General features: G+C 44.8%; 1 protein-coding gene across 8 annotated transcripts in view; it reads right to left on the reverse strand.

The window, feature by feature from the left end:
* ADAMTS2 (ADAM metallopeptidase with thrombospondin type 1 motif 2) overlaps window positions 1-27,672 on the reverse strand; it is a 245,481-nt gene that overhangs the window by 61,609 nt on the left and 156,200 nt on the right. Inside the window, exon 1 of one of the 8 annotated variants that reach the window (XM_083798412.1) lies at window positions 7,551-7,953. The exons of the other annotated variants lie outside the window; for them this stretch is intronic. Within the exon in view, the coding sequence (XP_083654538.1) occupies window positions 7,551-7,632 (82 nt within the window). The 5' untranslated portion in view covers window positions 7,633-7,953. Of the gene's footprint in view, window positions 1-7,550; window positions 7,954-27,672 lie in introns of those variants that run through there. 8 annotated transcript variants of the gene reach the window in all.

Consider the following 27,672-nt stretch of genomic DNA (forward strand, 5'->3'; position numbering starts at 1 on the left):
CCCCACACCCCTCATCACATTAGCTTCTTTCCTAGATACACAGATGTAATTCAACAGCACTGACATAAATCCTCTTTATTGTTACAAGTCAGGAACACACTTTAGATACGAAATGAATTCATTTTTAGCTACATTCAGGGATTGTTTAACAGCTTTTCATTCTTCATTCCCAGTTTGTCATGTCGCTTTGCATTATTGCATGTCAAAGACCAATCCATCACGCACAACAGCAGCCAACATTATTGCTAATGGTTTTAATAGTGCCTGTGATATGAAAAGCTTGTACTTTGACAGGACGGGGTACACCTGATATGGCACCTGTGCACTAAAAATGAACATGAAAATACGGAATCTTGACATCTCACCCTATAGAATGACAATGATTAGTGTTAATATCATTATTTTCATTTGCATTACAAGAGCCCTGGGAGCCCCAACAAGAATCTCTTCATTTCAGAGGATGTCAGAAGAAAGACTTGCTCAGAAAGGCAGAGAGAGTGCTGTGGATTGATTAAAGGCTTCCAGCGCTCACTTCAAGAGCAACATAATAGGAAGCAAAGAGAGGAAGCTAAAGCCATCACCTTCAAAGGAGAAATAAGAAACAACTCTTGGAAATGTTACAAAAGAAAGTGGATTCTCCATCTTCGTTTATTGAAGTTTTCACATCAAAACTGGCTGCTTGGGAAGAGAGGAATGAGTCACCAGGCCACGGGGCTCATTACAAGGATAACCGGGGTCTTGCCTTAAGGCCGCGGCCTCAGGTTGCCGCCTCAGCAGGCCCTGCGCGATGCCGCGGTGCCAACGTGGCCTCCAGGCGCCAGGAGGGGAGGCACAGGCGGCCTCCCACCTCAGCCACACTGCCCATGCCCTTTGCTGTGCCTCCTCCTGGGCTTCAGCCTGTGTCTGCTGCGTGCAACACCCAAGCTGCAGAAATGCTCATCCCTCTGCCCCCTGCAAGAGACCTCTAGGCAAAGGACAGCCCCTGAAGGACACCTGTGCCTGTGTAGAAAGGACAGGCCTGGCACAAGACCCGCAGCCTCAGGCAATTGTGCTGCGCTGACCGCTCCTTCCTCGCTCATCGGACAGACAGAGAAGGCCCTGTGTGGTGCCCCTATGTCTCCACCGTGTCCTTCTCATGGGAGGTCAGTGCCTGATGCATCTAGCAAGCACAATCACCGTGTTCTGTCAGCCCCAAAGCTCCCGGCAGCTTCCGCTCCTGGGGCTGCCAGATTTCAAGATTAGGCTGGTCAGAATCCGTGATTCAGCATGAAAATTTGCTCTTCTCGCAGAGCCCAGCTTTGCTGTGGAGGGGAACGCGTCTGGCCTGTCAGTGATGGAGAGAGCCCTTTGGCAGGGCTCTAAGCCAGCCAGCACCAGCCCCATCTCATGGTTTGCTTCACTGGGAAAGCCTCAGTTTTAATTCTCGCTAGCGCCCAGAAGTAATTACTTAGCTATCACAATGGGCTCAGGAGATTCGCTATGGGATCATGGGGCAATCATACATTCATGATCCATAAGGCAAATCACAGTTACTGTAAAATTTGACAATAACTCTTATAAGCCCTCTAGAAAAGTAAGACCGGGCTGGCAGGGGCTGCAGGTCGTGTGCTCTCTCTGCCGCTCACAGAAAAAAAAATACAGCAATAAGCAGCAAGGCCAAAGCTATCAGACGTGATATTGCAAACCAGCAGGCGGGGGAGAGCCTGAGCCCTGCGGTGCGGCTGCAGACTGGGCTGGTGCAGGCTGCAGATGGGCAGCTCTGATGGCTGGGGGCCTGCCAGACTCGGTTGCCATGCCTTTGTTTTGGTGGATGGGTGGCTGTCAAGGTATCTAGTGCTTTTGTGCTTCCCTTTCTTTCCCTGATGTGTCAAAGTCAAGCTAACTCCTTGCGTGGTTTCTTTATTCCTGCTGTGAGTAAATCAGCCGGAGGCAAAGCGCGATCCTAGCATCCTGCACTTACCATGCTGCACTGAAACCGCCTGCCCTCCCTCTGCTCCTTTCACCGCTGTCCCACTGGCACCCTGACAGTCCTGCTGGCTCCTGGGAAGCGTGATCAGGAGGCTCCCTGGGATTCATCTCACTGCCAGTGGGTGCCAACCAACCACTTTATGTTCTGCTCAGAGCATAAAAACTCACCACGCTCACACTTATCGCTGCCCCTCCAAGACAACTCGGCCGGCAGGCACTGGTACTTCTGAGGCACGGACTCGCCATGCTTCCCAGCCGGCTGGAGTCCGCCCCAGACCAGCAGCAGAGCTCTGGATATTTACGACAGCAGCTGCAAGGGTTTTGATTTGCATCCCGACTTCCCGCTGGCTGTCCTTCCCTGGGCGGCTCTCCCTGGACAGCGGGGGCTGCTCCACACGCAGCCCGACATCGCGCAGCCTGCTCCGGCTCTGCCCTGCCGCCCAGCCTCCTGGATGGCAAAGGGTTGGATTTGTTGGCCCATGCTACGTTACAGCCACAAGAAGTTTACTCAACTGACAGCTGCATCCTAATCTAAGTAATACCTCTATTTTCCTGCGGTGGAAGAAAAACAAAGTTGCATTTACAGTAAATGAGAAATTTGTCAGGTTTTGGCATCTCAACTTTTTTTTAATTTATATTGTTAATTTTGGTGCTGTACTGTTGTACTCTTAATAATATGCCAGAAAAGATAAGAACTCAAAGAAATAAATGACACCAAACTCCTCCTTCATATTTTCCACATTACCTTGCTTCTGACCACCCCTGCATTTTGCACAATAATGCTACAAGTCATCTCAAACTGCACTGCATTTTACTAAATCACCCCAAGACCTCTCCATCATATGTTCATTTTCAGCAACTTTTGCCAAATCAGTGCATCAGCCACTAATTATTGGTGCCAACTTTGCTCTCCATCTCCCAAGAGCAGACACTTGGCATTTGCAGGGGCTAACAATAGCCTCTGTTGAAACCTCCTCTGTGTTCCCACTAAGAAAAAAAAAAAACATTTCTGAAAATTAAACACTGAGAGACAGGCTTGTATTTTTCTCTTGTGCTAATCATCCAGAATAAATCACAGGGCAGCACCGCTGTAACAGTTCACCCACAAATCCCTCAAAAAAAGTATTTTTTTAAGCCAGCTAAAAAATCACCGATCGTTCAGTGACTTTCTCCTAACACTGCAGCCCTTCTTCCAGCTCAGTATAAGAAGTGGCCAAGTTGTTGATAGAAGGAAAACCTGGGCGTTTGGCTTAAGCATAAAAATGGGAGCCAGGCAACCTGGGCTGTGTTCCTGCCTCTGACACAGACTTCCCTGCGATGCTGGAGGATGCAGCAGGCAGCTGAGAGCTGGGAGGCAGAGCCTGACGAGGGAAAAGCATGTGCACGACCCAGCTTAATCCTGCAGCCTGAGATTTTTGGGTGTCCTCTGCTTTTTCTTGCTGTTAATGCAGGCAAGGGATCCTAACTTATCCTAGTATCTTTATTTGCAAACTTACCCTAGGCAGTGAAGTGCTACTCGTTCGCTGACTCAGGAACCAGACAATGACCCCAGCTGTGCCAGTCCCAATGATTTGTTAATATATGAAGAGCACATTGGAACCTAACGAGGAAAGGTCTTTATACTGTGCAGGTGCAAACTGCACACAGCTTTACACATCACACAAGATCCCTCTGCAGCGCTCCCTTTCCCTCAGCAATGTGCAATATCCCAATCTTTTATCTAAACTGTCCAGTTTTCAATCTGATATTTTACTTCCTGGTATTTGGGCTCTACCCTAGAGCCCAGGTTCCCTGCATCTAGAGGTCTGAGCACCCAGAATCACACAGCTTTGTGGTCTAATCCCCATCTCTAAGATGAGGAAAATTCACACTAACAAACATCAGGTTTGCCTTTGCAGGACTTCAGGTCCTGCATCTACCAGCCACAGCACCGCAGCCTTACCACTGGACACCCCCAGGCTACCCTGCTTGTCCCATACAAGAATTTTCCATCTGTGACTGTTCAGGATTTCTGACACCTTGTTTTCCAGGAAATTTTGCCTCGCTCATTAATCTTTGATATCATGTGCTTTACAGAAACCTAATTATATGACATCTTCGGAGATTCTGCCTTACCCATCGCAGCAGTCAAAACTCTTAACAGATGCTGTGAGTTACTGAAGCATGAACACGCTGCCTGCCATGAAAACCGCCTCTCCCTGTGTTTTCTGTCACTCCCTTTAGGACATTCACCAAAAGTACAGTTGCTGGCTTGTGATCGTTTTGTTTTTTCATGACCACTTTCAAAAAGGCTCAGGGAAATACAGCTGCACCTACAGTTCTTACAAGTCCCTTATGAAGCTACACTTTAAAAATAGCATCAGCTGTAGGGTTCCCCAGTCTCACAGCAGCGATATTGTCCTAATAAAGCATTTCCTCCTTTTTTTTTTTTTTTTTTACCTTCTCCTTCTGGTAGGGGGAAGGCGACTTTATGAAAAGCCCAGTGCGGAGACCAGGACAGGCAGCTGGGAGACCAAACTGCGTGACTTGTTCACAGATATCATCTGCGGCTTGTCAGCAGAGCAGCCCACTGGAATTTCTTCTCAAACATGAGTGTGCAGCATTCAGACTGGCCAACCACCATTTCATATGCAGCTTGTTTGCTTTTGCGGACACTTCATCTGTCACGGTGGGAGCAGGCAAACACCTGAGCCGAATGCTGAGCTCCTCTTCTGCAGCCTCATAAGGCTGAGCATTTCTAACTTGCTGATGTGCTGTTGATCTCCATTCCCAGGACACGCTTCTGCAGGGACTCCCGGCTTCCCACTTTTTCATGTCAGTTGCTGCAGACCGCCGGCTTTTTTTGTTTTTTCTCGTTAACCCCCCGTGAATCAGACTGCACACTGGGGAAGCCCAGCTGGAGCCCATCGTGTTGCAGTGGCAGGCAGATCTGCGTGTACGGTACCGTTACAGCCACCTCGGGCTCCACACCGCTCAGCTGCGATGCAGCCAGTGACAACGCGACCCCGAGCCCGGGTCTTGCAGTCACAGCGGAGGTGTAAGGCCGTCCATCACTCGGTGCTGCAAATGCAGAGAACCAGGCTCCGTGGCAGGGAAGCACAAGCAGGCGGGATGGACTTGCTTTAGCTCTCAGCTTCCCACTGCTCGAGTACATCTGCACCTCTGGAAAAATACCAAACACCCTCGACAGCTTGACAAAGAACTGCTCTTTGGGGAATCGCACTTTAAATCACAAGTCATCTTTCTGCAACGCTCCCTGCCACCCGCACGCTGTAGGCTTCTGTTGTGTCTGTCCTCTGTGGCGACTGACTCCCCAGTTAGCCCCCAAGTAGCCCATTCGTGTATTCTACCAAAATCCCCGTTTGTCTTCCATGGTAAATTGAAGCCTAAACCACGGAGGTCTGAGGCAACAAACAACAGTCAACAAATCTTACTCTTTATTCCCTGGCAATTTTTTCTCCCATTTTTAAGTTCATCTGTTTGGGTTTTTGTTATTCTATCCTGTTGTATCCATTCGTGATGTGTCTTGTTCATTTGCTAATCATTAGTTTCTCTGACTTAATTTTCTTTTTACTTATTTCTGCTGTTTATGCAGCCCTGCTCACCTTCCTCTTTGCTTTGTTTTCCAAATGTCCTCTATTTGCCTTTCTTCTCCCCCTTGCTAACCTGCTCAGCTACATAGGACTTTCATAATTTATAAATCCCTTTTTCAAACTACAGTCTGCATTTGGACCTTTCTGCTATTTATCATTCATATGAAAACTGGGTAAATCCAACAAGGTGAATTAAAATGGAAGAGAGCTCCTGTGAGGTGAAAGGTAACTGAAAATGCTCTAAACAAGAGAAGCGAATCACACACAGTACGCTCGGCACATGATACAAAGCTGGCCCTGCTTAGAAGGGCATCCCCAAGAGGACATTGCCTCAACACAATTTTAACTTGGAACTCAATTTTCAGAGGATTCATGTGATTTCTTGAATCTCAGGTTAACACAGTGGTTGCTACCTGGTAAACCCTTACCCAACAGCAATTATCACAGCAGAACTCTCTTCGGGTGTGTGTTCAAATTCCTTCTTGTCCACTTTTTTACCTAAACCAAAAGCAAGGCCACACCAGTAGTCTAAAGACCAGGCACGCAGCAGGCATCCTCACAGAGGTTACGAATCCCAGTCCTGCCCTTATCCGCAAAGAAGAGTAATTCAGACGGAAACTTTTGGGCTGCGTGCCTTGCTAACCATATGATCTCATTATGAGCTCCTTGTCTCTTAATTTACAGTAATGCCGTGTCTAGTTGGATCGTGTGTTAACACAGCGCCTGCTCCACCTTCCACCCATTGGTGGGCAGTCTGCCACAGGTATTGGGGAGGCTGGGCTCCAAAACCTCCAGCCTCCCAGTCTCCAGCTGCAGGAAGGCCAGCAGGCACGGCAGCTGAAATCCTCCTGGAATGACCAGGTCCCAGCACGTGAAACCACTACAAGGTCAAAGTACTTCAAATACTGCATGTTTGGGCCTTACAGAGCATTCCTGTAAACTTCCTGGGTTAGGAAAATTGTCCCTTATTTGCAAAATGAATGCACATTAACAGCACACATACTGAGTGCAGGCGGGCTGCTCGCCAGTCTCCTTCTTTCTTGTCACCTACACAATGTACACAATGGTACGGTGGTTTCAAATCTGGAGACATGCTCAAGAGTCTGCCTGAGCCAGAGTCACAAAGGATAACAAAGTTGAAACCTACCGAAGTGGCAAAATCTGGGAGAACTTTGAAAACTGAAGAGAAAATGTCGTTTCCAAAGGATAAACCAATTAGTGCAGTGACAATGGCCAGGTGGACGCTGTGGCAAACAGCCAGGCGAGAGACACGAAGAATAACCCCAGCGGGTTGTTGCCAAGGAGACTTTTCTGGCACGGCACAACAGAGAGGAAAGGTATTACAATACTAAAAAGAAAAGTTGAAAACTAAATTGATCTCATCAGGGCCACAGTCACACAATGAGCAACACAAAGATGAGAGGTAATTGCACTGCTAAAAGATTAAGTGATAGCAAGGTAATATAATATCCTGGGCTAAAACTTTTTTTTTTTTTTTTTTGCAAAATGGTGAAACGTCTTGTGTTACTATTTCAACTTTCATATTGCAACATAATAGTCAAAAAGGTGCATTGAAAAGAATGGCAAACCAACCAGGCAAACCATTCAGTGTGACCTTGTTGAAATGGAGCGTTCTGAGAACTGAACATAAAGTTTTTCCAACAGCAAAACTCATCCTTCAGAACATTTTCAGCTGTCATCCTTACTACAGCAAATACAGGTTGCACGATTCAGCACCAAACAATGAATAAGCAAGATGTTTATAACTTGCTGCTTAAAACTAAGCTCAAAAAGGGCAAAAAAGCTACCCTGTAGAAAATTAATTTATGGGCCAACCTCTAAGTTTCACTGACTTAATTGATTGCATCTGGAAAATGCTTATCTTGCAAATATTTTGGCAAGTCATTGTAAACTGGCCTGCGTTGCAGAGCCTGTGACTCGCACGTGTTGCCCACTTTACCACATCCCACCCGCTTACACAACCCTCACCCGGTCCAGGAACGCGGCTCACGAGCATCCACGCATAGGCACGCAGACGAGCCAGGTGGGCTTTGCTCTCAACGCGTCCCATGGAGCTACAAAAGGGAGCTCCACGCTCTCAAGCTCATCTGAAGCTAATGCACAATTATCTAAAGCGTGGAGCTTGGACGCACAACGCCGAGCCTCCAAGCGGGGTTTACACGGCACGAGATGCGTCACGGCAGCTCCGCGGCCTGTGGCGAGGCAGGGCTGGAGAAGCGGAGAGGCCTAGGCCGGGAGGCCGTCTGGGCCCCCTGACACCACCTGATGCCACTTGATGCCACCTGATGCCACTTATTGCCCTCTAACACCCCAAAGCCCAAGCCCCAAACCCTTCTGCTTTGCTCAGAACAAGGGATCAGCATCTCACCCACAACTTCCTTCCCCCTGCCAGGCTTTAACGAAGTGTTTATGGGCCACTCGAGCCCGAAGCCGGCACCCAGATACTCAACGCATGATCCATATTCCAAGCATGATTAAATTACAGCAAATTAGCACATTAAATCAGCTGCCCAGCTGACCCCCCCGGCTTTGTAGGTGACACGTCTAACAATCTCACTTGCATTTTTAACAGAATGAAATGCCAAACCGCGGTACAGGACTTGAATAACAACAGGTTACAGGGAATGGCAGTTGTCTCCATAAGCAAACTATTCTGCACGAAGGGGAAATTAAGTTTAATTACAGTTTAACAAATAAACATTAAAAAACAGGTTAAAAAAAAGTAGAGTTCCTAACCAAGGCTAAGGGAGGAGGGAGGAAAGAGAGAGAAGATAAAAGCAAATGGATACAATAACCATACCTCATTGGAAATATTACTGAAAAATATCATCTGAAGCAAATATACATCTTTCTAGTTCTTTTTAGCCAGAGCCACTGACCAACAAACCTTGTCTTTCAGCAATGTTTCAGAGTAGAACTCTACCACTCTACCACCCTTTGAACAGGGGAGCTCTTGAGGGAGATGTGAAGTCTCACAAACTTGTAAAAGATCCAACGTCAAGTAACAAACAGCACAACTCTCATCAGTGTAACTAATGAATCACACAAACGACAATGCAAACAGCTCTTGGTCTTCTGTATAATCATAATGATCTTTTAATTAGACAAAGTAAACAGTCTGCTGTGTTCACATTGTGAAGAAAAGCATAGGAAAAAAGTTTTCCAAATCCTAGGGTGAAAAATGTGCACAGTTTGAACTACCTATTAATTCAACCAAGTTCTTGAACATCTCAGAATATTATACCAGAAACCATCAGTCACTCAGGAAAAAAAATGCTAATTTAATGAGAAGAAAACATCATCCAGGCAGCGTGAGCAATGGCAAAGCAATGTATGGCGCCTTGGCTACTTACACTGGCAGGACTTGAATCAGAGCAAGGAGGAGTTATAATTTTACCTATGTTTTGAAAATACCCATGTTGCTAAATCTGCCTGGACTTTCTGTAATAACAAAACCAGCTGCAATTGATTAAAGACTGTACGAAAGACACAGCTAACTTGGAGGAAGCAAGCATTTCTTAAACTTAAAAATGACAGCAGAAAACCCTGAGAGACAGAGCCAGTCTCTGCTCCAGTGGAAGCACAAGAGGTTTATTCCCAAGGCATTTCAAAATCAAGGGCAAGGGCTTCTTTTGTCATTCGTAGACAGAGCTCTGGCTCTGTCAAGTCCTACAAAAGGCAAACTGCTAAACACTGCCTTTTCCTATTGAGGTGCGTGGGTGTGAGATGGGTCCCAAGGACAACAGCTGAGAATAGAGGCTTTCAAAATGCCGCAGTTTTTTGGAGGCTGGATCAAGAACAGAGAGAGATGGAGGGAAAGAGGTAGAGAAGGGGAAAAGGGAGGAAGGAAAGCAGCTGGATGGATGCATGAGGTGAAAGCAAATTGAGAGGCAGAAGCTGGAATACTAAATACCACTGAAAAAGAGGCAGGTGAGAAGAAGTCAAGGCCAGCCTTCGTGCTGCAGTTCCCCACTGCCTCCAGGAGAGCAGGTGGACATGGGAGCCTGGCTCTGCGTGGCCGCCCAGCTGCCCCATGTGTGTAGGCAGGGCTTGAATGTTTCTTTTTGAGATAAATTTAGCATTAATATCTATGGGCTTTGGAGGGATTAGAGCCAGGTCAACATTCAGTTGTTTAGTTTCCTGGCAGTTCCAAGTTATTTTTAATTCATTTGGGGTCAAATGGCCTCAAATACTGAAAATTTTTAAAACCGAAGAAACAAATCATTTCAGCTGATCTGAAATCACGTTTTACTCATTTGATATGAAACCAAGCACCTCAAGTCTCAATTCAAAGTCTCATTTAAAAATAAAAGACATTGCAAAGGAAAGAAGGAAAATCGTTTGTTTCAAACCCACAGCCATGAAATCCAATTTCAGAGTTTTTCAGTCTTTACCTGTACGAAGGTCAGTGAAACTTCGACATCTTTTATCACCAATGAAAAAATCACCCAACTCAATTGCAAGTGCCCAGTCTACTAAGAGTTTCCATTTGCCTCTTTCCACCATTTATTCTCTTTTTCCAAAGGGACGATCAACATTTCAGGACCTCCATGTCTTCCCTGGGATATTTAAGTTTTATCGATAAGCAAGTTGTGTTCAATGCTGTCTGATTTGTCCTTCAGTTTGGCTTGCAGCCTAATCAAACTGAGGATATTTGTCTATTAAATAAAGATGTAGCTGGTACAATGTAATACTCCTTGGCAGGCTTTAGAGCACTTCTCCAACAGGGACAAATCAGACCCATTGAAGCTCAAAATAAAAGCCTTTCAAGAAATATGTAGCAAGGAATTTATCTCATATATTAAAGACAGTATCATCTTTGCCAGTGTAAACAAGGCCTACAGTGGTCAGAAATTGCATTTGTATTCACTTTGCAGAGTGTTATAAAACTGCTTTAGTATTAATGACAACGCTACTCTTACCACAGAAAATGAAATCAGACCTTGGGAAGTGAATGCAGAATGTCCAGTAAGAAGGGCTGGGAAGCATTTTACATATGTGCACACATGTATATAACAGGAGCTAACATGAAAGAATTCTTTATTTTCACAAGGTATGATGGAACCTTATACACAAGGTATAATGGAGGTCGGAGGGTTGGTGGACAATTCGTGTTAGCTAACGTTTCTGTTAGAACTGTTTTTAATAGGAGTTAGACATACTGGAAAACTATCAGAAACAGCAAACTGAGATATTCAATTTAAACAAATTCATTAAATTCTCTATAAGAGATACAAACCCAAACTGATGCTGAAAAGTCTAAATAAGTCAATGGCTGTTAGAGAAACAGCAGAAGCTGTTAAGGATAAAAACAGACAGTCACTCCAAACCTTGAGACAGTTTCTGCCTGCTGAACTGTAACAGCCTATAAAGACCACTTAGCCTCTAACTTGTTACTTCTGCAGAGTAAACTGGAAATGTCAAAGCCAACACTGGAAAAGCCCCTCCATTTGCCTTATAAAGCTCTTGCTAGAGTAATCAAGTTAACGGAGAGCTCTGCTGATTTAAGTAGTAAAAGTTCCCAGTAATTAACACTTTCTATCTAAAACTGGTAAAATCTCAAGATCCTGTGCTTCTACAATGAGTAATGGGTTTTATCCAAATAATCGGTTGTGGTTAGTTGTACTCCATCATCTGTTTCTACCTAGTTAAAAGATTTGCCGACCAAGCTGCTCTTGGTTTACTTGATGCAAAACAGTCTGTTATCAATTAAACAACAAACAATAAAATGAAGGGAACAAATACAAAAGCTTCCCACAAATCGTCAGCTCTAACACCAAACACCATAGCTTATGTTTAATTTTAGGAACCAAAAGGTAAAAGGCTGTGCATAAGTATAACCATATTCTTTCAAAAAATTAAATCTGCAGATAAAAATACTTATCACACAAACACTGAAAATATTAATTATTAACGCATGCTGTGCTAACAGAAGTAGTAATGTTGTCCCCTTATTTGAAGTCAGAACAGAATGTATCCTCAATTCTGGCAGAGCAAAAAAAACATTACTTCAGTTGTCCAAGAGATAAATTCTTTACATTTTCCCATTACCTCAAAAAAGAAGACAAGTTTATGCAGCTAAACAAAGTTAAGCAATAACTGAATTTACTTTAAAGAAATAAAGAGACATCTGGCAGCATGGGGGAAGCAAGGCTGGAGGGACAACTAACATCTTTTGGTAGCTGAAAAAGGCACGTTCTGTGTGTCAGGGTCTCTTCAACAGATTATTGTACTCTAGAAGCATAGTTTCCTACGTATCTCTTCAGCAAAATTAGTACCACAAATACTGCTTCCTTCAGTCCACCTATAGAATTTGTTCACGCAGATCTGAGACCATGAACAGTGTTGAAAAGCAATATTTTTGAAAGTCAGACAAAACTGCATTTATTTGGCCAACAATAGTTCTATTGAATTATGCAACACGAAAAAGACATTAAAGTACCACAGTCAATAAAGACTCTGCTTGGCTTTGGTGCCCTCCAAGCCCCCACAATCCCAAACAATTATTTTGGACTTGCAGGACTCTGCTTGATCTTCTGCAGTGTGGGAGCCGGAAATGTATTTATTGAAGCTGACACTAATCAATACCCATCATTTTCTCACAGGCTTCAACTTTATTACAAAAATCATACCAACAGCTGCTACTGTCCCATGGAGCTTCAAAAGAAAGCAAAGGGTGCTGGTACCTAAGTGCTCTCATTGCTTGGTTCTCCAGCTTATTTTCATCTGAGCTCCAGGGTGCCTTCGGTGCAAAGTTTTACATCTGACCTTTCCTATACTTCTCTTAACTTCAGAGAATTTGAATTTATTACTTTTTCACTCTTTCCAATCTATTTCTGGCTAATCTCTAAAATTTCAGAAGCTTTCAGAAAGCTTTCTTGCATTCTGGTTTCAGTCCAAGATGTCTTACTCTGAAATACTGCAGTGCAGCTGGGCAACTCTTGCTGAATAATTGGCTCCCCCAAATGAAGTTTGGATTGTTTTGAAATGATTTTCAAATTAAATTTTTAGAGGGGCAATCAATCAATAAATAAAGAGAATGGAGCAGGGACTCTTGTTTCATTCCAGTGAATGTAGACTCCACAAAACAGAAGTGCCCAACCAGCTCAGGCTAAAGCAGAGGACATGCAAGTGTGCAAGACCCTGGGGGTGTTTATCTTCAAATGGTAAAAGCCAGCTCTAGCTTGCAAACTTGCAAATGTTGCAGAGTTAGCCTGTGCCTTAGTTCTCTGAAGTATAATGTGCATTAAGGAGGTTGATTCATAGAAAGAGCCAAAGGGCAAAGTGCAAAGGAGGGCTGAACCTTGCCAAAGGGTTTTTATCTGTGGGCGTTTGATGCAACCAAGCAACATGAGGGAGATCTCCAGCCCCAGAGCTTGCCTTTTGCACAGACTGTCTAAGCCATTACTTCTTGACCCAAAAAGGCCATTTGAATGGGAGATCATTATCCAAACACTTTAACCTTGCTAAAAATAAGTAAATACCAATTCCGAGCATCCAGCTGCACTGGGGATGAGGGGCAGTGTGGGGAACACAATGAAAAAAAAATCACAATGTGAAAAGAAGGGAAGCAAAGCAGCTGGCACAGAGAAAAACCTTTTAAAGCTGGAACCATAAAGCAGGAGTGTCAAGCAGCAGTGTGAAATCAGTGCAGCAGCCATTACACATGGCAGGAGTTTCAGTCATCTCTTCTCACCGAGCCGTAGCTGAGGGGCTCAGCACCGGGGCCAGGCGGGTGGCAGGGAGGCAGAGCCATGGCAGCAGCCACCAGAGCAGACTCAGCTGGGTCATCCTTACAGCGTTAAGAGAATGAGAAGATAAAGAGGGAGATGTGGGTAGCATCTGCTCTACAGGGAAGATCTGAATTTCAGACAGAGGGCTGCAGACAGCACTTGATATTCAAATAAATACTGCCTTTTTTTTTCCCCCAAAATGAAGACCTTAGCTGAAGAATTAGGGTTTTGTGTTCATGGAGCTGAATAATTTCAGACAATTACATTAATATTATGTTTTTAAAACTTACCTGGAAATCCAATGTTCTGGGAGACAAAAGAGAACAGTAGTATTTGGATCATCTAAGGTACGAGGAAAGTCAGTAAGGAACAAAATGTCTGAAGCATGAACCTGCCAGAATTACTTCTTAACACCACAAATTTCAGGTCCATTTGAAGTCTCACAACAGAGAAACTAAGGCAACCGATTGAACTTCCATGCGAAAAGATTAAAAAAAAATTCCTATAGAGTACAGCATGTGGTCTTGCAGAAATGTCCTGAATTCACCCAGGGAGACTGAGGCCGGCTGCAGAAACCCTCTGGTCGCATTTGTCAAGGCAGAGAGAGGGTAAAAATGTACTTTCTCATCCAGCTGCATACGCAGCTCCTCAGCCTGCGTTTTCCAGTCTTCCAGGCCTGGCTTTAGCTCAAGCCAGATATTACCTGGAGCTATCTCAACAAAACCAAACACATGCCCAGCAGCTGGTGCTCAACGTGCAGCCCCACTGACACCAGCTGCTTCACTTCAGCACAGCCACGTTTCCACCTTCTCCTTGTGACTCGGAATAATCTCCAGAAAACCACCACCCTTCCCCGAAGACAAGTCATGGCAGAACCCCAGCAGGTTCTTTAGGTAACCATCTGGGCAGGGAAACAGCTCGAGCCAAAATGTGTGTGAGGGGGGAGAAGGGTTGTTTGGGCCTGGGGAGAGGAGTTCCACTTCCAAGTGCTACACCAGGAAGGGAAATGCCAGCAAATATCTGCAAGGGAAGAGGCAAAAAAAAAAAAAAAAAAAAAAGTGTGCTGACAGCACAGAAGTGTGGGGCTCTGAAAAAAATGTATTTGTGAGGCAAAGTGGACAGATTAGAGAGAAAGAGCCAAGTGACAAAGAATAAAGCCCCTCGCAGGAAGCCTGGGCTGCAGGCCGATGGTGGTTCCGTGCCCTCCTGCACAAGCAGCCCATCTTTCCCGGGCTCCAGGTAACGCCAGGAAGAGGTGGCTGAACCTCTCTGGGTCTATCTAGGAACTATCCCTAGTCTTCTAGGGATGAAAATGTCCTCTAGGAAATCTAAGCAGCCTGTAAACTGGCAGTTAATTGTAGAGGAAGGAGCCGCGTTACACCTGACAGGGCCAAGCAGAGGGGTTTCAAGCCCACGGGATTACCCCGGCCTCACTGGCAGCAGAGGGACAGCCCGGCCCCCCCTGCCTGCAGGAATTTCGAGACCTGATTTCTAGACCGTAGCTGTTTTGTGGAAAGGGCACCAGCACGGCCTTTTCCTACCCCTTTCTCCCTGCAGCACATTAACTTGGAACAATGTGCACGTGCCGTAACAGCAGCTTGTGGTTTATTGAGTCTCCCCAGATTCCCTGCTCCCTGAAAAAGCAGGGAGCTGCCCCTGGGCTCCGAGATCCCAGCTCGCATCCTCCACTTCCCTGCTTCCTGGCTGGGCTTTAGCAATAGCCTTCATGGAAGCAGCTGATAGCAACAAGCCGTTTTTTCCTGGAGCCAACTGTTTTCTCAAACTTCTGTAAATGTCTGCTTCCTAACATGAAGTTAGCAAAGATGTATAATTATGGATGTAGCATAAGGAGCAGACAAGCCAAATTAAGCTTCCGATCGCATGTCTAATTTATGTACAACTGCAGCAATTACAGATGCAAATTAAATAACTGTGCAGAAAATGGGTTTTATTAGCCATAACTAAAACCCAATAAAACTCACTAGCTCATGCACATCTCTGCACTGAATGTGCCTCTTTAGAATGTCAATTAGAAATGTGAGAAACAACCAGGATTTTCTATTTCCTAATATGAAAAAAGGTAAGCTGTCAGAGCACGTCTTCCACAACAAAACAAATAGGAGCTCTAATTGGCAATTTCAGAGCAACACATTGTTTTAGAGGCAGTAGTTCTATGCAACTTTTAAACACATTATTTATACTCAGTCTTTCGTGCTTGACATGGCTAAGGAAAGTCTCATCTAATAAAACTATGTGTGTAAAGTAACTCAGATTCAGAAGAAACCCACTATGACTGCCTGGCAGGTTGGGATTTAAAAGTTTAAACTCAAAGCTGAAGAACACTGTGCTTAACTTTGCAGTTCTTCTGAGATTTGGGAAGTTGGGGGCCTCTTAGCATCATATCAACTGGATCCAGGGCTGTGAAATGCCTCTCTTGATATTTTAATACTGAAAACACTCAAATCTTCTGTCACTCAGGCTTAGCATGGGGTGCTGCCATGTCTAAGGAGCCAGTGCTAACCTGTCAATTTGTTTAAAAGCAATAAAATAAACCATTCCCATTAAATCACAGTTAATCCTGCTGCATGGTTCTCATACAATTCCCTGCTATGTGTGATTAAACCTCCTCTATACTTCTGTAGCATGAGCACCTGGATAAATATATACCATGGTGTGACCAAACTGTCTGTTTGGTTCATCCCTTGTTTTGCAGTGGGAGGAGATTTTCCCGGCTATCTGCATTGCGTACACATGCATTAAGGGCTCCGGCTCTGACCTGGAGTGACTGCTGGCTCTTGTCATGGGAATCCTGGCATGGTCCTCTACAGCCACCCATACGCAGCAGGTCAGAGCAGGGCCACCAGCACACAGCACAGATACAAGCCAGGATGCCCAGCCACGGGATGGATAATTCCCAGTATATATCCCATCCTTCCTTCCCCACCCAGCCGCAGGCAGAGTCTCTGCATACAGCCCAGGAGGCATCGGATTGCCCAGCTCCCTTCCGCAAGGGGCACTGGTGGCAGCTGAGCAGGGCCAGGGACACGAGGATCAGACAGAAACACCCAGCATCTCACGTGGGGCAGGCTCCAGATGCCAGATGGGGAGCAGGCAGCATGCCAGGGGTTAGCAGCCCCCTTCTCTCCAATGTGCCTTCCACCAGGTGCCTCCTTCTCCACTCAAACCTGCAGATGCTCTCCGCTTCCTCAGCTGTCCCACTTCATGGTGCATTATTTCCAACACAGTGCCTTCCCCAGTGCACACAGCAATAGAGGTGGGTCTTCAAAACACCACATAAGATTAGCAAGACCTATTCATATGCTTTCTCCCAGCGGACCCAGTCCTGCATGCTGTCCCTGTCGCTGCCCCGCGCTTCTCGTGCCAGACCGCAGCATGGACGCTCATTCTGGTTGCAGAAACCTCCTTCAGCATTTAAATATACCACATTCACTGCCTTCCCCTTATCTCTTGTGGCAGTTATATCCTCGAACAACTCCAGCAAATTACTTAAGCATGACCTCCCTTGCCTGAATGTCTGCCAGGTAGTCTTAATTAAACTGTGCATTCCCATATACGTGCTCCATAACACCCTGAGGAGAGGTTTCCAAGATTTCCTCATTTTGTGTATTCCCTTGGATCATTTATCATTGAACAGCAATAATGATAAGCAAAATGGAAAAGACAAGAATAGTCCTGTATCTGCATAAAGATAGCACACAGAAAATAAATAACTAGAAATTGGTTATCAGACTGGCCACCCCGCCTCTCCCCACACCAAGCCCCTGAGACGCTGAGCGCTCCCCTGCCACCACCTGAGTAAAATCCAAAGATGTGTTCAGAACAGGTCTTATCATAGAAAGGATTATGTAAGTTGCTAAAAGGCCCAGAAATACTGATTTTGCTTGTGATTTAATAGGAGCACGTACATGGAATCATTTCCAGCTTTATTAACGAAGGGTCTCATACCAAAGGCATTGTCACTTGGTAATTAAATTTGATGTCACAGTTGTATATTTGGAAGTTCCAGGCTCCATAAAAAGCTGAAAAAACCCAACCCTCAGTGAGCCCACCCCCTTCCCACACTGGTCCCTTTCTCTTAAATCAATGCTACACCTACTGACAGGCTGAGCACGTGCGGGAGCATCCCGCTGCCACCAGCAGCACCCAGCTCCACCACGTCGCTGGGGCAGGCAGAGCTCGCACAGAGGCACATCGCCAGGGCTGGCACACGACAGCAGCAGGAGCCTGCCACGTAGCACATAACATCCAGGCAAGGTGAGCAAGGTAATGGAAGGCGCGGATTTATTAATCCTATCAAAAAACAATTTAAGGAGATTTAGGATTTACATTTATCCCATGCCTGATTTAAGAAGATATTTGAAGTCCTGCCTTTGTTTCTCATCATATTTTGTAGCTGACCCATTTCTGTTCATAATTAACACCACGGTTTAGTTTTACCCCAGAATCAAGACAGCTTTGGAAAAATGATCTGGGTTGTATTTGGACTGATGCAACGAGATTGTTATCTAAATTCTGAGTATAAGACCGTTGTGTATCAGACCCGTTTGGGTTGGAAGGGATCTTAAACCCATCCAGTTCCAGCCCCCTGCCACGGGCAGGGACACCTCCCACCAGACCAAGTTGCTCCAAGCCCCATCCAGCCTGGCCTCAAGCACCTCCATCCATGGGGCATCCACAGCTTCTCTGGGCAGCCTGTTCAGTGCCTCGCAACCCTCTGAGTGAATACAAGTGAGCAAGAGAAAATCAGCTTGATTTTGTGATCCAAGTTGAGAGTCAAAGTTGATCCAAGCACAACTTCATACAGCTCAGCACTCAAGGAAATGCTGTATTTGTAACAGCACAATTAAATCTGTCAGCAATTCCACAGCAATGCAAATGGAAGGCCGCAATGTCATCTCTGCAAAGTCATTTTTCACAGGAGATGTACACCTACAACTCAACCATGCATTTAAAAAATTCCTTCCCTGCGACCTAACCCAGGGAATGTCAGGCAAATAAAAACCCAGCAGCTCACACCACAGCTATGCCATTCATGGAGTAGCTGAAAAGGAAAAAATACCCTTTTAGTGAATAATGTCTTAGTAATTCAAGAAACTACTTACATGCTACTACCTGCTCGTATGCCTGCAGCTGGTGGTTGGTTAGCAGAGGGCACCAGAGTGGGACAGAGGGACAGGGTGCTAGGGGAGGAGAGGAGAGACAAGTGATGGGAAAATGGGAGGAAGGGCCTTCTACATGGTCAAAGCTTGCCTCCTTAAAATAGATGAAAAAATCAGGGGCTACTTTTTTATGGAGCGATGCATCTGCTAAAAGGGTAGTCACAGTCATTTGCGGTGCTCCGGAGAACAGGAAACTCTATGTGAGATAAATTACACCACAGAAAATGCACGGGTACATCCATTTTGGATTTGGACCTTGTATGTGCAACTGGTGTGAAACCACCAACAAGACTTGGTATTGATGTCCGTGGTTTGTGGGCAGCATTTCCATTGCACAAGCAGGATACAAACGCACTGTAGCCAGAAGACCTATTGAGATCGTCTAGCTAGAAGACATAATTTTCTTACATTGCACACACTGCATCTATATTAAAAATTAATGAAGACTCAGGTACTGCTATCAATAAAATCAGACAAAAATGAATGCTACGTGCAAGAGGTTTCTGTGCACCTGAGGAAAAGAGTCACTTTCAGACTTCAAAGCTGAATATCACATGCAGTTACTTTGTTAGAGCAGCATCCCAAAAAGCCAGCGCTCCATCAGATGCCATCAATCGATGCAAGGTTATGCAAGGTCTAGAGCACACTTCCTACAGAAACTTACCAAAACAGAAATCCTTTTAGTACTTAACTTGAGATTTTAAGATTCATTTAATCTGCCTTCTTAAAGCACATTTACAAAATCCAAAACAATCAATAATTCCACCATTAAATTGCATTACTTTGCATACGTAATTTGTGACAATACATCAAGTAAATGAATGAATAATCCTTGAAATCTCCATACAGTAGGACAACAGCCTTAATAGTAAGTCCTTGCTGAAAGGAAAACCAGCAATTCAGGCTGCTCACCCCATCTATGAAGTGACTTTAAAAAAAAAGAACAAACAGAAAACAATCAGTTTCATACTAGAGGCAAATGGATTAACTTTAAAAGACACCAGCGTAGCAATTTATAGCCATTACAATTTTTTTTGACAGCATAAATTTCCAATTTCAACAGTCAGAGTAGGTGAAGCTCTAAGCACAAAGAGCTCATTGATTCAATATGTCTGTACAGTTTAATTCTGAAAAATCGATCATTGTGCATTTCCTCCGACGCTTTATTTGCAGCATCCTCCTATAGAATTTATTATTATTGCTTACTGCTGAAATAGAAACGGTGATTCCACCATTCTCAGCCCTACTAAATCATTGTTTAACGTTGCGTGCCTGGCTTCCTTATATAAAGGGGTAGCTTGGTTTCTTATGCAGAACATTATTATCAAACATTTCTCAGTTATGTTTATAGTTGGTGGCTATTATTTCAATAATTCTGTTTTCTTTGGGCAGATTTCCCTTGCCCCACCTCTGTCGTGTCAAGCTCTTGGAATCACCTCTAAGGGAAAGGTCACTTTTGGCTTACGAAGTATCCGTGGGCAAAAGCCAGAAGCTATAAACATGAATTTTTCATTTTATTAATTGTCCTAGTTTGACTATGCAACATGACTCTTCAACTGATACAGAATTTTAATTGTGTGTGAAATATTCAGTCTTTATAAGCCCCTTTCCTAACCTTTTTTATACTGCAGGGAGCTTCTGCCAACAAACACTGCCTCTTAGCTATGTTCAACTTTCTTTGTAATTCACTTTCTTGACCTTTTATTTTGACATTTTCACCTCATATATTAATTTCTGCCTGCACTGAATACTGCAGGATTATAATTACTTACATATAAACCTTTCATCACATCTTTTGACTTTGTTAGAAAACGCCGTATATCAAATAACAGCAAATTTCCCATTAATCAGCTGGCCTTTCAGAGGAACAGGCTGCTGCCGCGAGGCGACGATCACACCTAGAGCCTCCGTACTGCCCAGCGCGGCTCAGAGGAACCTCCTGCTTCGAGAGCAAGGCAGGGCACCCGAGAAAGAGAAAACAGCCTTCCCGGGCCTCCCATGGTCCTGTGGCTGTGTCCCAGCCTTGCCCTCGCCCAGCTTTGGGGCAGCTGTAAATTAGGCAGGCCACCGAGCGCCCGCCTTGCCCCGGGGAGTTGGGAGCGGAGCGCGGCGCCGAATCCCCACGGGATGCGCGGCTTTGGGCAGGCAGCAGTGAGGGAGGCTCTGTTGTTCCTGCTCTGTAATGCTCGGGACAAGCTCAGGGCACCCGGACCTGGGGTCACTGCAGGCACCCCGCAAGCATCACTGCCCCAACCAACCTTTGCACAGGCTCCGGAGTCGCCCTCCTCATCCTGCTCTCTGCATTAACGGATATTCAGGGTAATCAAAACTACATTTTCCAGTGGGCTTATTAGCTGTATCAAGAAAGCAAAGCACATAAATCAAGTGGGTTTTATTGTATACTTTTATCTACAGCACATTCACCCACCGTTTATTGCAAATGGGTACGATACGGTGACATACCGACGCAATCACATTCAATACATGTTTTTCTCACCTGGTTTCCACGTTAGAGACAAGGAACAGAAACTGTACAGGGCACAATTCAGGTGATCAGCTCCAATCAGCTGGTGTCCATTGGACCTGACACCTCACAAAACCATCCCAGCTATCCGTCTGCGGGCCTGCCGCAGTCAGGTGGCATGGAGCGAACACGGCTTTGTGCTCCTGCACGGGCCCCAGCGCCACGGGAAGGTCGGACGCACCTCACCTGGATCAGAGGAGACCCGGGTCCGAGGAGGGCCGGTGCAACGAGCACCAGGTTCCGCAGCTCTTCTCCACGACACTTACTCTTTGGGATAGAGATGAAAGCCACCAAACCGTCCGGATGATTACAATACCTTACGTACACCAACACGGATTTTGACCTTCCTCTGCCTTGCCAGCTACACTTCCCACAGCACAGCAGCTTTTGAAGCAGCATCTTTACAGGGACAGGTAGGTTTTGGGATGGCAACCCATGGCAAATGAGAGATTTAACTGCTCAAAGTCCCAGCCTAACTTTGCCTAACTTCCTTCAAGTTCTGCTCCACAAAATATCACAAAAAGTATTTAAATGTTTCCACAGCAGCTGCCTTCAGAAATTCTCTTGGACACGATTGCTCTAAATACAATTCCAGGCTATTTGGGATTTTCATCTTGTAGTTGCACTGAAGGAATTGTAGGAACTCCACAGCTGTCACAGATTTTTGATACCTAGACAGAAGAGATTTTCAAATAATGTGTGCAAGGAGCACAGATGTTCGTGCATTGTTCTTCCAGCTTCCCTTCATCCAAGGCCCTCGCTTCTGTTATTTACCATGGAGACCAGTGAAAAACGAATCAAAATATTTGGGTGAGTTAAAGTAACCTTGTCAATAATTCTGAGCAGTGGGTATGTGCTCAGTGGAGCACGAAACACACAAAAACACAGCAAAGTCTTTTCAAACATCACAAAGTGTGATTTGCAGTCACATCGTGAAACTGTATGTCAGAGGAAAATATCCACAATCCTATTATCCATCCTTTTCTTTTTCTCGCTAATAAAGATATAACCTGATTATCTGCAGGCAGATGCAGCTGAGTATTCTTCACGCAGAGACCCAAGCCAGCATCTAGTACCACAAACATTAAACAGACTGAGATTCGGGAGTGATGTTCGACACACAGGATGAACTTGCACAAGTGAGGAAAAGAAAGGCACAATACCTGGTTGCGTACAAGCACCATGTATTAGGGTCATTTACAGGAGCAGAAAATCATACTGGGACGACATCCCAGAGGTGGTCATGGGATGCTCAGCTTTTCTGGGTCCAAAAAGCATTTTATGTTTCTCTTCCTTCCTCTTGTCAAGGTCCTGTCTTGCACCTGGTTCAGTGCTAGTGCCTTAAATGAAACCTCAGCTCCAAACTTCGCAAGCACATTTTCAACTCCTAACACTAACAGGAGACTTTCCCATTAACTTAGCCACAGTTCCAGCCTAATCTTTGCAAAATACCAAAACAGAACTAAGAACATAAGCATTACTAAGCAGACATCATCTGTGCCAGAGATAATCCTGTCGCTGAGAGGACTGTGAGGTATTTATCCTGCGTTGCGGCTTTCCAAGACCACCGACATAATATTTTGTTGGAGATATGATAGCTGAGCTGACACGCTATTTTATTGGTCTCAAACTCAAAAGAGAAGTCAGCTCAAAAACTCTAACTGATCTTTACTTCTAACTTGCTCGGAAGAAGCAGAGAGCTCATGATCAATGTCCCGCTATTTTTTAAATATCATTTCAAGTCTCTCCGTGAGCAGATTATTTGAAAGCCTGATTCCAGCTCACTGCAGAGCGATGCTCTTGTGGAACTTCTGGTAATGGGAAAAGAGTGAGCAACATAATGGTTATTTATCAGAGCACATTGTAGGAAAGAACTTTGTGCCCATAAAAGCACAGCCGAGCCCCGCAGGTCTGTCCAGACACCAGCACTGCTATTTAATTGCTGGAAGCTGGAGGAATATTCAGGAGCCTGGAACGCAAGTCAGTAAATTAAACAAGTGAAGCTTCTCTCTTCTTTAACTGTTAAAAGGAATTTTCAGCAAAATTCTGAAAGCCAGGCAATATGGATGCTTTATTCCCGTATTAAAAGAAATGGTAACAAACCTTCCCAGGCTTGGCAAAGGGCAAACGAATTACTGGTGTCTGGGTTTGCTCTGTGCACGCAGCGCGTACCTGCACAGGCTGGGGGACGTTACAGAAGGCAGAGCTGTGACTCCACAGCTTAGGCTGAGCCACGTCTTGCACTCAGAGCAAAGCTCCAGCCATGAGGGATATGTCATGCCCAAAGTTACAGAACTTAAACTCTGAAAATAGCATCCTGCCCCGAGAATGTACAAGTACATTTTTTAACTTAAAATTCTACATTCATCAAAAAACTGGCCCTCCACGACCCCTGGCACTGTGTTTCACCCCAGACGCGGTCCACGTGAGTCCATGTGAGTGTGTCCCTGCAACACGAAGCTAACTCCGTCACCAGGCCAGGACACTACAGCATCTCCCATGAAACCTCTGCTGTCTTTTCCAAGTGCTATTCCAGCAAAATGTTGCATGCCTCCTTTACATTTCGGTGTCTTCATTTGCTTGGATTTCTTTGAGTATAGTCTCAGTATTGCATTTATCTCATTTTTGTTAATTTTGATTTAGAAATAATTGTCTCCCCTAAAATATATTATCTTTTTAGATTACTGCCAATTGTAACTTCAGTACATATAGTAATTTTTGGCAATATATCACCATTTAAAAATTACTCTGATTCATTTATACCAGAGTTGGGAATAATTGAAGACAGCTGAATTAGTGCTGGGAAGACCAAGGTTAAACTTATCTAACCTGAAACACAGAGGGATGCTGTCTGCATGGTTAATGAGACGCTATTTATAAACAGGATTATATCCTATGCTATGCCAACCCCAAACATTAACTAAAGGTTGGCTCAGTAATAGCATAAGCATTTTGTTGTGTTTAGTGTAGGAACGGCACACAGTTAAGTGCAGGAACAGCGATTGTACTCTGCGCGGAGTGATGAGCCCTGGGAGAGGTGTACTCACAGTCATCGCCATAAAGCAAAGCTGTCTGCGCTGAAGTTTGTTAATCTCCTCTCTGAGACGTTTCCATTAAGACACATTGCAGAAAGCCACAGGTCCACTCTGCCAAAGCCGTGCAGCTAGACGGACTCGTCAGCAAGCGGAGCCGCGCGAGACCTCAGTCTGTTCAACAACCACGCCAACAAAACCTGCATTTACCCAACGGCCCAGAGCAAATCACAGTCTGTCCAGCTTCCCAAGCCAGTACCTGCAGCTGAGACCGTACATGTGAATGTATGTGCCCATACACAGACCTTTTATTTTGCCAGGGCATACAGCAGGGGCTACTTTCGGTCGCTATGAATCCCATTCCTCTGGGACCTGGATGCCCGTGGATTACTTAGAGCATTCCAAAGCAACCGATCTTTGTATCTGTCATAATATTCAACAAGATCCTTAACATTGCCTTTACAGTAGGAGACGGTATAAATTTAAGAGATTGAATTAAGTTAAGGAATAAACAAGATACAAGAGAAGGCTAAAGCCATTTATTACAGATACACAAAAGAAATATCACTACAGCTCCTAGGTATGATAGATTTTTTTTTCGACAGGCCCCGAAGGTCAGTGGATTTGAATGACTTTGGGAAAAGGGAACATGTTAAGTCTGAAGCTGAAAATCCACCACAGAGAACGTCTAGACAGCAAGTCTTAAATCTCACTCCTAAATCAACGGAGCTGCAGCTCAGCTGTCCCTGCGATGTCGTCATGCCGGGTGAGAGACAAGGCTCGGCTGGAGGAGTCCCCAAACACCACCACCAAGATTAAATCCGAGCACCTGGGGCGCTGCCCCAAGGACAGGCTGTCTGACAGCAGCCCCCCTGCAGCAGAGATGCGCTGCAGAAGCGATACTTTTTCTTTTTTTTTTTTAATTTTTTTTTAAGGAGTCAGTAACATTCTGCCTGAGCTTCCAGGTGGATTTAACAAGAACATCTGCAGCAGCAGTGAAAGCAAAAGCAGCAGCCAACCTCTGTGCTTTCAAGCAACTGATTTCAAAATACCTCCAAAAGCGACTTGGGTCATTACACCACGTCCAGAGAGGGAAAGCGAGGCACAGGGAGGGGAGGGGACCGAACTGAGACCAGGCTTCCCAGCTCAGTGCCACGGCATCCCCATCATCACCACTGCGTGCTCCCTGAACGTGCCCACGAGCAATTCTCCACCTTTAATAACTGCAGATCCTCCAGCTGCCATTCACTTCAGCTACGCTCTGAAAGCAGGCATAGGAAAACTCAACATCATCAGAAATTTCGTGTCTGTTTTTCTCACAGAAAAGAATAAAAAAACTCACTTCACCAACTTCTAATTCCACTGACTCCACAGCCCTCATTCAAAGGCTTGGATACCAAGCTGCACTGTATTTCTGTAATAGGGTAAAAGCTGCATATTGCACCACTTTGGGTGCTGTGTTCTTTAAACGTGATTTATCAGGCCCAGCTCACCGCGAGGACTGCGATGCAGGGGAAGGAGAGAGATAAATGCCATTAATGACTGGCCTGAGAACACACAGGGAAGAAACAGCAGCATAATGAATGCTGTGAGACTCCTAACTCCTAGCCATGGCTTTAGATCATTAAACAAAGATATTGCTTTATGCTATACCAGGTTTAGATGCACTCCATTCTTCTGTTTAATCCATGAAAAAATAAATATAGCAGAGAAACAGACATGCAGTAACTTGGTTTTCCCTCCCTTCCTCCCACCCAAACATCTTTTTTTTTTCCCCAGGATAAAGACGGAGAGAAGTCATGCCATCATTACCGAGCCTTAGCCTTTGCCAGCCCTTAGTCTGACTACCTCTAATTTCAGAAAAGATCCCAGAACTAATAAACAATTAAACCACAGAGGAAAGCCACCTGGAAGATGCATTGCAGAAGGAATTAAAGACAGGTTGCTGGGCTTTTTCTTCTGGCTAAGCAGCAAGAAAATGCGAAAACATTTGGAGCTGTCCAACGGCCTTGGGATTCACGACATGCGACTTACGAACTTGGTAGAAATTGTATGTGAATATTAATAATTTCATACAGGTGTTCCAATGAGGAGAAAAATATATAAATAATAATAATAAACCTTAAAGAGTAAGTGGAGAGAGAGAGAAGCTCAGGGGTGGTGCAGAAATGGAAATGTCAGAGAATGTCGCAGGCAGAGGGTAGGTATGGGAATAACAGATCCAGAGCAAATCTGCTGGAGATGTTAAGAGCTGGCAGAAGATCAAAGCGATAAGAGGCAGGAATGGAAATAACCTTTAATTCTGTGCCTATAAGAGGACATGAAAAAAATATTGCAACAAAGGCCAGCCAAGGTAACATGGACAGGGGCCTAGTCATGTGCTGGGGGCTGTGCTGATGTCCATCCAAACCTAAGGGTTTTGTCCTACTTTAAGAGGCGCCCTGCTAAAAACACAGCACAGAAAAGCTCTGAAACAAAGCTGGTAGACTTTGGGGGTTGCTTTTTTTTTTTTTTTAAGTAAATCAAGGCTTTAATTGAAGTTTTTAATTCCTCAAACATAGCTGCCTCTCTGTAAACATGCACTTTCACTCCTCCTGCAGACATGGAGGCAGGCTGGTGATCCCTAAGGAATGCAATTTATGGCAGCACCTTAATCGGGTGGCACAGCAGAGGGACAAATGGCCAAATCCTTTTTTTCAGCATCCTGCTCCTCCTCTCCAGGCAAGGCACTCAGAATCCAGTCCCTCACCAGACACCAAATACCCACCATGACTGCGAAGCTGTGCAGAGCCCTGGCTGACCACCGCTCCTTTACTAAGAACAAAAGCAACTAGATTGCCTTTTAATTTGAAATCTGCTCATTATTGCAGATTGAATTCAAGGGTGAGTATGGAGCTGAGACAGAATATAACCTTGGATCCAAGCATGTTTCCATCCTTGGTTTCTACTTTCTCGTCCCCATCCCACCATGTCAAAACTCTACCAGGGTATCGTTGAGGAATTTACAGCTTGACCCCAACCTAGAAATCCCACAAAAGTTTATCTTTACTAATGTTACAAACCCTGTTTTGCAAAACTTGAGATGTTTTAGACAACTTGGCTAAAACCTAGAGAATAGCTGAGCTTTTGAGCAGTATCCGAACTGAACCACAGGAAAAAACTAAGGCTCATTCATCACTAATTAAGGGCTTAACTGACATTACCAATGCTTAGCATATGTTCTTCCCTATTAGCTTCCAAGAACAACAACAGGCCCACAAGATTATTTTGAGCATGAGTTGAAGTAAGGTGAACCATACCTTACGCCAATAAAGTTTTCCAGAAGGAACAAACATTTTGTTTACTCTGAAGTCAATTCGAAGACACAAGATATTTACCCAGCTTCAGCACACAGCCACTGATCAGCCACATTTCCAGCAGACTGAGCCCAGCTTTATTCTTACTTCTTCCCTTCACAAATTTCAATTTGCTCTTATGAATCTGAACTGCAAAAGAAGATATTCTAGTAACATCAATTAAATAAGCTTAAATTAATGTGCATTAAATAAGCACATTTTTATGAATTTCTAATTTTTTTTTCTGTAAGATAGTTTTAGAGTGCTGTGCTGGTTACAATGGGGC

Source organism: Anser anser (genome assembly GCF_964211835.1).
Source record: "Anser anser genome assembly, chromosome: 14".
Lineage (NCBI taxonomy): Eukaryota > Metazoa > Chordata > Aves > Anseriformes > Anatidae > Anser > Anser anser.